General features: G+C 44.2%; 2 protein-coding genes across 2 annotated transcripts in view; both read right to left on the reverse strand.

Annotated features, from left to right (window-relative positions):
- Nucleotides 1–13,949, reverse strand: part of LOC139331469 (fibroblast growth factor 4-like) — a 64,016-nt gene extending 50,067 nt beyond the window's left edge. Inside the window, exon 1 of the mRNA XM_070962939.1 lies at nt 13,658–13,949. Within this exon, the coding sequence (XP_070819040.1) occupies nt 13,658–13,949 (292 nt within the window). The remainder of the gene's footprint in view (nt 1–13,657) is intronic.
- rnf103 (ring finger protein 103) overlaps nt 1–15,772 on the reverse strand; it is a 452,442-nt gene that overhangs the window by 116,578 nt on the left and 320,092 nt on the right. The window lies entirely within an intron of this gene.

Below are 15,772 nucleotides of genomic sequence, written 5' to 3' on the forward strand. Positions count from 1 at the left end.
CACAAAAGGGAACACTAATAATCCTTACGATGATTGCCTTAGAAGCGCATTATAGGTCCAAAAAATATTTGAACAGGAAAAGTGAGAAATCACCTCAATAATGTTTAGAACTGACTGAACAGGTAATGAATATGCTTTTTCATACATTGCTTTACTCTTTAAAACAGATTGATGTGGTCGCAATTTAAACTGTTACTCACATGGTGGTTTCCAGAAGCAAATAAAAAACTTGATATTTCACAAGTCTTTTTAGGCTTGGAGCCTCAACTGTTTTCCTGGGGCCTTCTTGTGAAAGTTTGTGTTTTCTGACATCCCATGTGCAAAGACATATAGATCTTAAATGGACATCGTCAATAGATTAATCTGTTGGCTTATTTAGGTATTGTGCTTGTAAGCAGCCATTACTGCTGTGGTGGAGTAGAATTGAACACATTTACAAGAAAGACAAATCTACATAGATTCAGCCACCTATTGGCTGACGTGCTGAGGTAAGCGTATCGTCTCACTTCCTGTTTCTGGTTGCTGCCTTACGAGTAGTGTGCGTTTGTCGCTCTTGTTCCTCTGAGTGTAATTTGCTCTGTGTTTTGTTACAGCGGCCTCTTATCCACGCTCTAGAGTAACATTAGTTCTGCTCAAGCACCCATAAGTCTGTTTATTTAGCGACCGTCAATTTTATTTGTCTACGCGCTTGTCTGCTCTGCTAGCTATACCAGCTTAGCCTAGCAGCTAGCGATGGCTTCTCTCTGTCCCTCTCCAGCTCTCTCCTGCCCGGTGTGTCACATGTTTAGCTACTCCTCTGCCTCCTTTAGTGATACTGGTACGTGTAATAAATGTAGTTTATTTGGTGAGTTGGAGGCGAGGCTTAGTGGATTGGAAGCTCGGCTCCGCACCATGGAAACAAAACCATTAGCTATAGTTAGCCAGGCCCCCGTAGCCGGTGCGGACCGACCAAGTGCAGCTCCGGCTAGCCGTCCCTCGACAGCTCCCGAGCAGCCGGGAAACCAGGGAGGCTGGGTGACTGTTCGAAGGAAGCATAGTCCCAAGCTGAAGCCCACAGGTCACCACCAACCGCTTCATGTTTCTAACAGGTTCTCCCCACTCGGCGACACACCCGCTGAGAAACCAACTCTGATTATTGGCAGCTCCATTTTGAGAAATGTGAAGTTAGCGACACCAGCGACCATAGTCAAATGCCTGCCGGGGGCCAGAGCGGGCGACGTCGAATCAAATTTGAAACTGCTGGCTAAGGATAAGCATAAATACCGTAAGATTGTTATTCACGTCGGCGGTAATGACACCTGGTTACGCCAATCGGAGGTGACTAAAATTAATGTGGAATCGGTGTGTACATATGCTAAAACGATGTCGGACTTTCTCTGGACCCCTGCCAAATCTGACCAGTGATGACATGTTTAGCCGCATGTCATCGTTCAATCGCTGGCTGTCGAGGTGGTGTCCAGCAAACCGTGTGGGCTTCATTGATAATTGGCAGACTTTCTGGGGAAGACCTGGTCTGATTAGGAGAGACGGCATCCATCCCACTTTGGAGGGAGCAGCTCTCATCTCTAGAAATCTGACCGATTTTATTTATGAACCTAACCCCTGACAACTCAGAGTTGAGACCAGGAGGCAGAGCTGCAGTCCTACACGCTTCTCTGCGCCTCCATTAGAGCAGTTACCCACCCAACACTCCATAGAGACTGTGTCTGCCCCCCGACCACGTAACTAAGTAAACCAAAAGTACAGAGAATAGGAGTTAAACATGAGAATCTAATTAAAATTTAAACAACCACTACAATAGTACAACAAGATAGGAGAATTAAATGTGGACTCCTTAACATCAGATCTCTGTCCTCTAAAGCTGTTCTAGTAAATGAGTTAATATCAGACCATATTGTTGATTTATTTTGTCTGACTGAAACCTGGCTGTGTCCTGAAGAGTATGTGAGCCTAAATGAAGCTACTCCTCCGAGCCATATTAATACCCACATTCCTCGAGGCAGTGGCAGAGGAGGTGGAGTTGCAGCCATTTTTGACTCAAGCCTTTTGATCAACCCTAAACCTAAACTCGACTATAACTCATTTGAAAGCCTTGTTCTCACTCTTTCTCATGAGAAATGGAAAACAGTGCAGCCACTTTTATTTGTTGTAGTATACCGCTCTCCTGGTCCTTACTCCGACTTTATAGCTGAGTTCTCGGAGTTTCTATCAAGTTTAGTCCTTGAAGCAGATAAAGTAATTATTGTAGGTGACTTTAATGTACATGTCGACGTTGATAATGACAGCCTTAGCACTGCGTTTATCTCAGTATTAGACTCAGTTGGCTTCCACCAGAATGTACATAAACCGACTCACTGTTTTAACCACACCCTTGACCTTGTTCTGACATATGGCATTGAAATCGAAGACTTAATAGTCTCCTCACAGAATCCTCTTTTATCAGACCATCATTTAATAACTTTTGAATTCATATTACCAGACTACCAGCCAGTAGGCAAAAATTCTTATACCAGACTCCTGTCTGATAGTGCTGTAGCTAAATTTAAGGATATGATCCCATCAGCATTTAATTCAATGCCATGTCTCAATACAACAGAGGAATCTTATGCTAACCTTAGTCCCTCCCAGATTGACTACCTGGTTGATCGTGCTACAGGTTCATTGCGTATGACACTTGACTCTGTTGCTCCCCTAAAAAAGAAGAAAATTAAACAGAGGAGGTTAGCTCCATGGTATACTCCTCAAACCCGCAAATTAAAGCAAACTTCACGGAAAATAGAAAGGAAATGGCGTTCGACCAATTTGGAAAAATTTCGGTCCGCCTGGCAAGACAGTCTTAAAATATACAGGAAAGCCCTCCGCAGTGCCAGGGCAGCCTATTACTCTGCACTAATAGAGGAAAATAAGAACAATCCCAGGTTTCTCTTCAGCACTGTAGCCAGGCTGACAGAGAGCCATAATTCTATTGAACCATGTATTCCTTTAGCTCTGAACAGTAATGACTTCATGAGCTTCTTTAATGATAAAATTCTAACTATTAGAGGCAGAATTCATCGACTCCTGCCGTTAACAGGTACTGTTTTGTCTTCAAACGCAGAAACCGTAGAAACTGTTACTCAGTCTGTCGCAGTTTTAGACTGTTTTACTCCTGTTGACCTTCACCAACTAATTTCAATAATTTCATCATCAAAATCATCTACCTGTATTTTAGATCCTATCCCGACTAAGCTGTTTAAAGAAGTATTACCTCTAATTGACTCTTCAGTATTAGACATGATCAATCTGTCTTTATCAACAGGCTACGTACCACAGTCCTTTAAAGTAGCTGTGATAAAACCGCTACTGAAAAAGCCTACTCTTGATCCAGGGGTTTTAGCCAACTATAGACCGATATCCAACCTTCCCTTTCTCTCAAAAACTCTTGAGAAAGCAGTTGCCAATCAGCTGTGCGACTTTCTAAACAATAATAGTTTATTCGAGGATTTCCAGTCAGGATTTAGAGTGCATCATAGCACAGAGACAGCACTGGTTAAAGTTACAAATGACCTTCTAATTGCATCTGATAAAGGATTTGTCTCTGTACTAGTCTTATTGGATCTTAGTGCTGCATTTGACACCATTGACCATGGTATCCTATTGCAGACACTGGAACATTTCATTGGCATTAAGGGAACTGCGCTAAGCTGGTTTAAATCCTACTTGTCAGATCGCTCTCAGTTTGTACGCGTTAATGATGACTCCTCTGTGCTCACTAAAGTCAGCTATGGAGTTCCGCAGGGTTCTGTGCTTGGACCAATTCTATTCACCTTATATATGCTTCCTTTAGGTAAGATTATCAGGAAGCACTCAATAAGTTTCATTGCTATGCAGATGATACCCAGCTATATTTATCAATGAAGCCGGAAGAAACCAGTCAGTTAACTAGACTACAAGCATGTCTTCATGACATAAAGACCTGGATGACCTGCAATTTTCTGATGCTAAACTCGGACAAAACTGAAGTTATAGTAGTAGGCCCTAAACATCTTAGAAAGTCACTTTCTGATGACATAGCAGCTATGGATGGCATTGCGCTGGCCTCCAGCACCACTGTAAAGAATCTGGGAGCCATCTTTGACCAAGACATGTCCTTTCACTCCCATGTAAAACAAATTTCAAGGACTGCCTTTTTTCACCTACGTAATATCGCAAAAATCAATCAAGTGATGCAGAAAAACTAGTCCATGCATTCATAACTTCCAGGCTGGATTATTGCAATTCCTTACTATCAGGCTGCCCAAATTTGTTGCTGAATATTCTCCAGTTGCTCCAGAATGCTGTAGCACGTGTTCTGACAAAAACCAGGAAGCAAGATCATATTTCTCCAATACTCGCCACTTTGCACTGGCTCCCTGTAAAGTTTAGAATAGAGTTTAAAATTCTCCTCCTTACTTACAAAGCCATAAATGGCCAGGCACCTTCTTATCTTAAAGAGCTCATAGTACCTTATTGCCCTACTCGAACACTGCGTTCCCAGAATGCAGGTCTACTTATGGTTCCTAAAGTCTCAAAAAGCAGAACAGGAGTCAGAGCATTTAGCTATCAAGCTCCTCTCCTGTGGAACCATCTTCCAGTCTTTGTCCGGGAGGCAGACACTGTCTCTACATTTAAGAGTAGAAAATGTAGATAAAGCTTATAGTTAGGGCTGGCTCAGGCTTGTCCTGGACCAGCCCCTAGTTATGCTGCTATAGGACTGTCGGGGGACATCCAAAGATACACCGAGCTCCTCTGTCCTTCTGTCCCTCTCCATCCGCACGCTCTCATGTCCTACCACGGCGTGTTACTAACATAGCTCCTTCCCCGGAGTCTCTGTGCTTTGTCGTCTTGCAGGTTCCCATGGACAGTGGCTGAATCTGGATTGTGGATTTCAGCTGCATCTCCTGCCTTGGCCCTGCCTGACATCCACTGCAACTGCTACTGCTGTTATTACATCCACTGTCACTGTTACTGTGATTGCATGTCTGTCTCTCTGTCTCTGTCTCTCTCTCTCTCTCTGACTGCATTTCTGTCTGTATGTCTGTCTGTCTCACTCTCCCTCTCTTGCTCTTCCTCTCTCACCCAACCGGTCGAGGCAGATGGCCGCCCACCCAGAGTCTGGTTCTGCTCGAGGTTTCTGCCTGTTAAAAGGAAGTTTTTCCTCGCCACTGTCGCCAAGTGCTTGCTCATGGGGGAATTGTTGGTTTCTTTGTAGATAAAAGAGCTTGGTCTGTACCAGCTCTATATGGAAAGTGTCCTGAGACAACTCCTGTTGTGATTTGGCGCTATACAAATAAATAAAATTGAATTGAATTGAATTGAATTGAATTGAATTGAATTGAATTGAATTGAATTGAAAAAGCTTTTAGAATGGCTCTCACGGAACATATATGCATACACTTCATCAAATGCATCAGATTGACACCGAGACACACAAGTGATACACGTTGCCCTGGGAAGCCTCTGCTTTTTTTCTTTTTTTTTTAAATGCTTTTTTGTTATGTTATTTTCTCAGTCAAAAAAGCAAAATTATTATTTAAATATATTTTTAACCAAGTTGACCCAAATGCAGCACAAGCACAGAGACTTGGGGAGTGGTTTCCAAAGGTTTCATGCAAAGTTCTCATTTTCAGGATGAATAATGACAGAAAGAAGACTGAAAGAAATAGCCACAAGGAGAGATAGTACTGGCTGGGCAGAGTGCAGACCTAAAGGTAAGGATGATGGGGACAATCCAATGGCTGGTTGGCAGGGAAAGGGGAGATGAAAATGGTAGTGGGGAATAAGCAGATAAGCAGAAGATTGACATGAGCAGGCTAGTGGATGAAGGAGATCTGGAGCACAGAGAGACACAATGATATTCCAAGGGAATATCACAAAGAACAAGAACACAAGAGTTTAAGGTTTGGTCTGAAGCATAGCTAACACTGTAGTAATTGTATGATCTGACGATGGAGAGACAGCCGATGATGATATATTGCTGCAGTTGATGAGATAATTACTTGCAAGTATGCCAACCACAGGAACCTTTGAACAGCTAAATCTGACCTCTCCCAGCCACAAACACAAAAAGACAAACAGGGAAGGCAGAGGAGACAAGGGAGCAGAGGAAAAGAGAGAGAAACACAAGGAAACATACAGGTAGCAGCATGGCCCATGACAATCTCCACAAGTAGCTGCTTAAACCACACAAATCACAGACTGTTTATAAGTTGTGAATATATATATATATATATATATAAGTTGTGATTCTGATGAGATCAAAGCTCTATGTGTCGCTATGATGTTATTTCAGCACTTCAGAAGCATTGTTGCTGACAGACAACAAAAAGCTGTGTTCAACTTATTTGATAATAGGATGAACAAATGTACAATGCCTCATTCTGTTTTTCAGTTTTTTTTGTGTGTGAATCAGAAATTGAAAATCCACATGCTTTTCCCGTTTTTCTGTTGAACTTGGCAAACAAGACAATAAAACAGAGAAGGTTAGTTCAATGGTATACCCTCTTAACCCACATATTAACGCAGAAACTTGAAAGGAAGTGGCAGTGCTTTAAGAAGTTTCAGTTTTGGCTGTTCATCAACCTGTTGTTATCAACATGTTATGTACTACAGCCCTTTAAAGTAGTGGTAATTAAACCTCTTCTTAAAAAGCTTACTCTTGTTAATATACGGTTTTAGCTTACTATACTATATAGCTTACTATAAACCTATATCTAACCTCCCCTTTCTCTCTAAAATTCTTGAGAAAGCAGTTGCCAATCAATTGTGTGACTTTCTGCATAACAACAGTTTCTTTGAGGATTTTCAGCCAGGGTTTAGTGTCCATCGTGGCATGATACACTGAGGACCTGAGCAGCTGGGAAACCAGGGAGGCTGGGTGACTGTTCAATGGAAACATAGTCTCAAGCTGGAGCCCACAGTTCATCACCAACCACTTCATGTTTCAAACAGGTTCTCCCCACTCAGTGACACATTTGAGACTCACTGAGAAACCAACTCTGATTACTGGCAGCTCCATTTTGATAAACGTGAAGTTAGCGACACCAGCAACCATAGTCAGATGCATTCCTGGCTGTCGAAGTGGTGTCTTGTAAACAACATGGGCTTCACTGGTAACTAGCACACTTTCTGGGGCAGACCTGGTCTGATTAGAAGAGTTGGCATCCATCCCACTTTTGACGGAGCCAAACCTGTGACAACTCAGAGTTGAGACCAGGAGGCAGAGCTGCAGTCTCCTCAAACCCACAAATTAAAGCAAACTTCATGAAAAGTTGAAAGTAAATGGCATTCCACAAATTTGGAAGAATATTATTTTGCCTGTCAAGACAGTCTTAAAACATGCAGGAAAGCCCTCTGCAGTGCTAGACCAGCTTACTGCTCTTCACTGATAGAGGAAAATAAGAACAATCCCAGGCTTCAGCACTGTAGCCAGGCTGACAGAGTCATAATTCCATTGAACCATGTATTCCCTCAGCCCTCAGTAATAATGACTTCATGAGCTTCTTTAATTATAAAATTACTATCATAGACAGAATTCATCACCTCCCGCCCTCAATAAGTACTGATGATTTATTTTCAAACACAGACGCTAGAGAAATAGTTATTAAATCGTTTTCTCCTGTCGACCTTCACCAACTAATTTTATCATCAAAGTCATCAACCTGTATTTAAGACCCCACCTTGACTAAGCTGCTTAAAGAAGTTTTACCCACAATTGGCTCTTCTTTACTAGACATGATAAACCTGTCTTTATCAAAAGGTTACGTACCACAGTCCTTTAACGTAGCTGTAATAAAACCTCTTCTTAAAAAGCCTAGGGGTTTTACAGAGACAGCCCTGGCTAAAGTTACAAATCCATCAATCCATTGTCTATACCCAACCATCTCTTTCGAGGCTGTGGGGGGGCCGGAGCCTATCCCAGCTGTCATTGGGCTTAGACTCACACCTAAGGACAATTAAGAGTCACCAATTAACCTAATGAGCATGTTTTTGGTCTGTGGGAGGAAGCCGGAGTGCCCGGAGAGAACCCACGCATGCACGGGACGAACATGCAAACTTCACACAGAAAGGCCCCCACCCAGGGATCGAGCCGGCGACCTGCTGTGAGGCACATGCACTACCTGCTGCTCCACCGTGCCGCCCTAAAGTTACAAATGACCTTCTAATTGCATCATACGAAAGACATGTCTCTGTACTAGTCATGTTAGATCTTAGTGCTGCATTTACCATTGACCGTGGAATTATATTGCAGAGACTGAAACACTTCATTGACATTTAGGAAACTGCACTGAGATGGTTTAAATCAATTTGGTACAGGTTAATGATGATTGCTCTGTGCATGCTAAAGCCAGTCACGGAGTTCTGCAGGATTCTGTGCTTGGACCAATTGTATTCACTCAGTATATGCTTCCTTTTGGGAATATTTTCAGGAAACACTCCATAAATTTTCATGGCTGTGCAGATGCTACCCAGCTATATTTATCAATGAAGCCAGAAGAGACCAACCAGTTAACTAGACTACAAGCATGTCTTAAGGACTTAAAGACCTGGAAGACCTGCAATTGTTTGTTGCTAAATTTGGACTGAAATTATAGTACTGGGCCCTAAACACATTAGAAAATCACTTTCTGATGATATAGCAATTATGGATAGCATTGTGCTACATCTATAAAGAAGGAGTTATCTTTGATCAGGATATGTTCTTTAGCTTCCATGTCAAACAAATCATGTGTTTTTTACCTACATAACATTGCAAAAATCAGGCATATCATGTCTAAAAATGATGCAGAAAAACTTGTTTATGCATTTGTAACTTCTAGGTTGGATATTTGGAATTCCTTACTATCAGGATGTCCAAATGTGTTGCTAAACACTCTCCAGTTGATCCAGAATACTGCAGCACGTGTTCTGACAAAAACAAGGAAAGGAGATCATCCATCCATCCATCCATCCATCCATCCATCCATCCATCCATTCTTTTCCACTTATCCGGGGCCGGGTTGCGGGGGGAGCAGTCTGAGCAGGGACGCCCAGACTTCCCTCTCCCTGGACACTTACTGCAGCTCTTCCGGGGGGATCCCGAGGCGTTCCCAGGCCAGCTGAGTGACATAGTCACCCCAGCGTGTCCTGGGTCTTCCCCAGGGCCTCCTCCCGGTGGGACATGCCTGGAACACCTCCCTAGGGAGGCGTCCAGGGGGCATCCGATAGAGATGCCCGAGCCACCTCAGCTGACTCCTCTCAATGCGGAGGAGCAGCGACTCTACTCTGAGCTCCTCTTGGGTGACAGAGCTCCTCACCCTATCTCTAAGGGAGCACCCCGCCACCCTGCGGAGGAAACTCATTTCAGCCGCTTGTATCCGGGACCTCGTTCTTTCGGTCATGACCCAAAGTTCATGACCATAGGTGAGGGTAGGAACGTAGATTGACCGGTAAATTGAGAGCTTCGCCTTTCGGCTCAGTTCCTTCTTCACCACGACAGACCGGTACAGCTACCGCATTACTGCAGCCGCTGCACCAATCCGCCTGTCAATCTCACGTTCCATCCTTCCCTCACTCGAGAACAGGATCCCAAGATACTTAAACTCCTCCACTTGAGGCAGGAACTCTCCCCCAACCTGAAGGGAGCAAGCCACCTTTTTCCGGTTGAGAACCATGGCCTCGGACTTGGAGGTGCTGACTCTCATCCCAGCTGCTTCACACTCGGCTGCGAACCGCCCCAGTGCATGCTGAAGGTCCTGGCTCGAGGTAGCCAACAAGACAACATCATCCGCGAAAAGCAGAGACGAAATCTGCCAGCCCCCAAACCGAACCCCCTACAGCCCCTGGCTACGCCTAGAAATTCTGTCCATAAAAATGATGAACAGAACCGGTGACAAAGGGCAGCCCTGCCGGAGTCCAACATGCACCAGGAACAGGTCCGACTTACTGCCAGCAATGCGGACCAGGCTCCTGCTCCGGTTGTACAGGGACTGTACAGCCCTCAACAGAGGGCCTCCAACCCCATACTCCCGGAGCACCTCCCACAGAATGACGCGAGGGACACGGTCGAATGCCTTCTCCAAGTCCACGAAGCACATGTGGACTGGTTGGGCAAACTCCCATGAACCCTTTAAGCACCCTGTAGAGGGTATAGAGCTGGTCCAGTGTTCCACGGCCAGGACGAAAACCGCATTGTTCCTCCTGAATCCGAGGTTCGACTATCGGCCGGATTTTCCTCTCCAGTACCTTGGAATAGACTTTCCCAGGGAGGCTGAGGAGTGTGATCTCCCAATAGTTGGAACACACCCTCCGGTCCCCCTTTTTAAAAAGAGGGACCACCACCCCAGTCTGCTAGTCCAGAGGCACTGTCCCCGTCTGTCACGCGATGCTGCAGAGGCGTGTCAACCAAGACAGTCCTACAACATCCAGAGACTTGAGGTACTCAGGGCAGATCTCATCCACCCCCGGCGCTTTGCCACCGAGGAGCATGCGAACTGCCTCAGTGACTTCAGCCCCGGTGATGAATGAATCGACCTCCAAGTCCCCAGTCTCTGCTTCCTCTACGGAAGACATGACAGAGGGATTGAGGAGATCCTTGAAGTATTCCTTCCACCGCCGGACAGTATCCCCAGTCAAGGTCAACAGTTCTCCACCTCCACTGTAAACAGTGTTGACAGAAAGCTGCTTCCTCCTCCTGAGGCGCCGAATGGTTTGCCAGAATTTCCTTGAGGCCAACCGGTGTCCTGGGTGTCCTGGTGCCACGTGCACTGATGGACACCCTTATGCTTGAACATGGTGTTCGTTATGGACAAACTGTGACTAGCACAGAAATCCAATAACAGAACACCACTCGGGTTCAGATCGGGGAGGCCGTTCCTCCCAGTCACACTCCTCCAGGTGTCACTGTCGCTGCCCACGTGAGCATTGAAGTCCCCCAGCAGAACAATGGAGTCCCCGGTTGGAGCACTTTCCAGTACCCCTCCCAGGGACTCCAAGAAGGCCGGGTACTCTACGCTACTGTTTGGCCCGTAGGCCGAAACAATAGTGAGAGACCTATCCCCAACCCAAAGGTGCAGGGAAGCGACCCTCTCGCTCAGCGGGGAGAACTCCAACACATGGCGGCTGAGCTGGGGGGCTATAAGCAAGCCCACACCAGCTCGCCGCCTCTCACCGCGGGCAACTCCAGAGTAGAAGAGAGTCCAGCCTCTCTCAAGGAGTTGGGTTCCAGAGCCCAGACTGTGCGTGGAGGTGAGCCCGACTATCTCTAGCCGGTACCGCTCAACCTCCCGCACTAGCTCAGGCTCTTTCCCCCACAGTGAGGTGACATTCCATGTCCCCATAGCCAGAGTCGTTGTCCAGGGTTTGGGTCATCGGGGCCCCCGCCCACGACTGCTACCCATTCCACATAGCACCGGCCCCTTCTGATCCTTCCTGCGGGTGGTGGGCCAATGGGAAGGCGGGCCCATGTCGCTCCTTCGGGCTGTGCCCGGCCACCAGGTGCTCGCCTGCGAGCCCCAACCCCAGGCCTGGCTCCAGGGCGGGGCCCCGGTGACGCCAATCCGGGCGACGTACGCTTCCTTGATTTGATTTCTTTCATAAGGGGCTTTTTGAACTGCTCTTAGTCTGACCCGTCACCTAGAACCTGTTCGCCTTGGGAGACCCTACCAGGGCCATTAAGCCCCAGACAACATAGCCTCTAGGATCATTCGGGTACTCAAACTCCTCCACCACGATAAAGTGGCAGTTCAAGGAGGAGAAAGGAGATCGTATTTCTCCAATATTTGCCACTCTGCACTGGCTCCCTGTAATATCCAGAATAGAATTTCAAATCTTTCTCCTTACGTACAAAGCCCTAAACCAGCATCTTATCTTAAAGAGCTTATCATACCTTATTACCCCACTAGAACACCGCGTTCCCAATTTGCAGGCTTACTTTAGGTTCCTAAAGTCTCCAAAAACAGAATGGGAGCCAGAGCCTTTGGTTATCAAGCTCCTTTCCTGTGGAACCATCTTCCAATCTTTGTCTGGAACTGGGGCTTAAATATTTCCTTTTTGATAAAGCTTATAGTTAGGGCTGGCTCAGTCTTGCCTTGGACCAGCTCCTAGTTATGCTGCTATAGGATTAGACTTTCGGGGGACTTCCAATGATACACCAAGCTCCTCTGTTTTTCTTTCCCTTTTCACTGGCACACTTTCATGTCCTACCACAGCATGTTACTAATTTAGCTTCTTCCTTGAAAAGATAAGTTTTAACTTTATTTATTTAGGTACTGCGTTCCAGAACTTTGGGATGTAATTGACAAGGCTTTATCCACAAATTTGCTGGGAACCTAGCCCATTAAGTGCTTTATACACAAGGAAGAGGAACTTAAAATTAATTTTAAATGTTACAGGAACCCAGTGCAGAGCAGCTAAAGCTGGAATAATGCGCTTAATGTGCTCTCTCCTCTTGGTATTGGTTAATAGCTGAGCTGTCGAGTTTTGAATGAGCTGAAATCTCTCAGTCATTTATTTATTTATTTATTTTTTTTTATTTATTTATTTATTTATTTATTTATTCAGGAGACCACTGAGCAATCGAGTTGGCTTGAAATAAAGGCACAAATCAGTTTTTCAGCATGTGTTTGATTGAATGGTGGTACTTTCACTGTTTTGTCCCCCCAGATTGTTAATTTTGTTAATAGATTAGTTTTTGGGTTAGGGTTAGCTTAGCTCTAGACTGCTGCCAACACTTTCATCTGTTTTAAAAAAAAACTTCATCTGTTTGATGGGGTGACTGCCACTCATGAAAATAACCTCTCTGCTTTCACTGTCGGTGTAAATGCGTTCTATTCCACTCTGGGAGTTATTTCTTAAAAGAATTAAAGCTGAATTATTGTTGGATTTTATGTTTCTAAGAATAGCATGCTCTCAGGCCACCTGAAGAGGCCATCAAAATGTAGTATTAAATATTGTTGTTATTGAGTGTATTACTGTCTGGACAATTTATAGGGTATAATGAAGCATGAAACATTAATAAATATTAATGTTTCATGCTTACTTCTGCTACTTCTGACATTCATTTTTAAACATTCACAGTAGAAATGTTCAGAGGAGTGAGACAAAATATAGAAGAAAATAACAATAAATAATAAAATGAATATTAAAAGTAAAGAAGGATGATATTGGTTTGCCTACAGTGGGCTGACAAGTCAGCATGTCAACAGCACAAAATGAAAAAACAAAACAAAACAAAAAAACTCAAAAACAACAAACATTCAATAGTCACAACATCCTTGAAATAACACTACCTACATGGTAGTAAGAAAAGGAACCACAAGTTACATCCTTAATTTCCTTCGATCCTTCTCTCAGTTACAGTAATTAAAGTGTCTGTGTTTCCCTTCTGTCAATAAAGGTGTTGTTTTCAGAATGCTCATGTTACCCCCTCTTGTAACGAAGAAGTAAATAATTCAGGTTCTGAATTGTATTCAAGATACATGAATGAAAATGATGATATATGAAATGTATAGCTCTGCTAATTATTTTAATTCAATACAAAAATCACCTAACATAAAAGTTAAAACATTTGTGCATTAACCAGTTATGATCATTGCCACAGTTATTTGACTGATTTACAGGGATTAAAAGGAAATGGAGGGGAAAAAGACAAAATACTTACTGTATCTGTTTTCATTATGCACACCTTTGATCTTCCCGTTTGGTAACACCTGAATGTGGAAGCCGATGCCAACATTACAGTAAAGCCTTCTTAGTCTCTTTATCCCCAGCAGGTATTCTTCATCTCTAGCTGCCAGCACCATCTTGTCACAGGAGCTGCTGCTGGCCCAAACGGATGACCCATTATTACATATGTTTTGTCTCTTACTGCTGATGACTGGGAGAGGAGCAAAGGAGCTGCATAGGAGGATACCATACAGGAGCAGAGGGAGCTTGTGCCTTGATGATAACATCTTCTGTTCACCAGTAACCGCAAACGTAGAGACACACTACTAATTATATATATGTATTTTTAAGCCCAATTAAATGATTCTCTGAGTATGGACAGAAACGCTCATAAAATCTTTCCAGTGTCAGTCTTGCAGAGAAATACCATGGAGAAAATATTGTAACTTCTGCACTCTCTAAAGCTCAGAGAAAAGTTTCAATATGCACACCAGTGATTTGTCTCCTCTTCTCCAGTTTTGCCTCCTCCTCAGGTAGATATCCGGCAGACAGACAGCATATTTATATGTGTCCCATATTACATCACACACCACCTGCTGTCTTGTTTGCCTGTGAGTCACAGATGCTGTAGAAGCACACAAACTGAGAAATAAATAAAACACATAGTGACAGAAAACAAAGAGGAACACGCAAGTACACACAAATATAGAGTAGTAAATAACTGTCTTAAATCAAAAGACAGATTTGTTAGAGAGATGAATGTGAAGAGCCCCCCTTCTCTTATGTCCTCTTTAGTGCCATGCTACCCATTAGTATTTGCTTACCCATTTGTGGGTATAATATATACCCATTAGTATTTGCTTTAATATACACATACAGTGTACGTACACTGTACACTACAGGAAAAACCAACATAAAGACACAGTGCGGTGTTGGGCCACTATGGGCTGCCAGAACAGCTTTAGTGTACATTGCCATTAGCTCCAGACTGCTCAGGGACCCCAGCTCTGCAGGGTTATCCTGCACATCTTCAAAATGAGCCTCAGTCTGGAGAGAGAAGTTCCTGTGTGGTGGACTGTGCATCCCAGGGAGCCCAACTATTTCAGGCTGGTAGCCCTAACTTCCCACCTGATGAAGACAATGGAGAGGATCATACCCCTGTCACCTGGTAAGCAGCGAGCTGGACCCCCTACAGTTTGCATATTGTCCAGTCATTGCCTTGGAGGTGTTAGGATCTGCTCATCTGTCTATCCCTAGTGTTTTCCTTCCCCCTTAGTGTTATTTGTCTGTCTGTCTGTTTTTTTGTTGTTCTTTTTTTTTTAATGTTTTTTGACTTCCACTTATTTGTGATCTCTTTTGCAGTGCCATCCATCTCACTCTGCCGCAGTTCTTCAGTTAGATTTGTGACATGTCCGGTCTGTTATAGTGCATTTTCTGTTTTTTGTTTCTTGTTATAATAGTTTTTCTTTGTTCTTTCATTCTGCCTACTGGTCTGCAGTATTGGGTCCACTAAAACATTTGAAGTCTTTGACTTAACAGGAGGACACAGTCATTTACCTGCTCCATCAATGTCTTTCTCATCTGGAGCATACTGGGAGCATGGTGAGAGTCATGTTTGATGTTTGATTTCTCCAATGCTTTCAAGACAATCCAACCATCACTGCTCAGGGGGAAACTGGAAGGAGCTGGCATAGACTGCTAGCTGGCTGTGTGGACCAATGACTACCTCACCAACAGACCTTACCTCAGCCAAAACCGTGACCGGTGGCTGAAGGCATCCCCGGGGGAAGCTCATCTGAGCCTGTCACCCCCCAGGACACAAGTGCTTACATCAGATGCAAATATACACTTGTGTCTTTTTAAAAAATAAAATGTATATTATATATAAAACTTCTTATATATAACCCCCCCCCCCCAACCCACACCCTGCAGCTGTAAGTATTCCATACTCAGATCTTACCTCAGATGGTAGTTCAAAGTATTCTGAAACAGTATCTTTTCCTTCATCACAGGAGGATGATGATGATGATGAAACACTGCTGCCACAGGGAGCAATCCAGTGAGGCCTACTGAAGTGTCTCTTAATATTATGTATAGCTACTGGCAGTGT

This window comes from Chaetodon trifascialis, chromosome 5, assembly GCF_039877785.1.
Source record: "Chaetodon trifascialis isolate fChaTrf1 chromosome 5, fChaTrf1.hap1, whole genome shotgun sequence".
Taxonomy (NCBI): Eukaryota; Metazoa; Chordata; class Actinopteri; order Chaetodontiformes; family Chaetodontidae; genus Chaetodon; species Chaetodon trifascialis.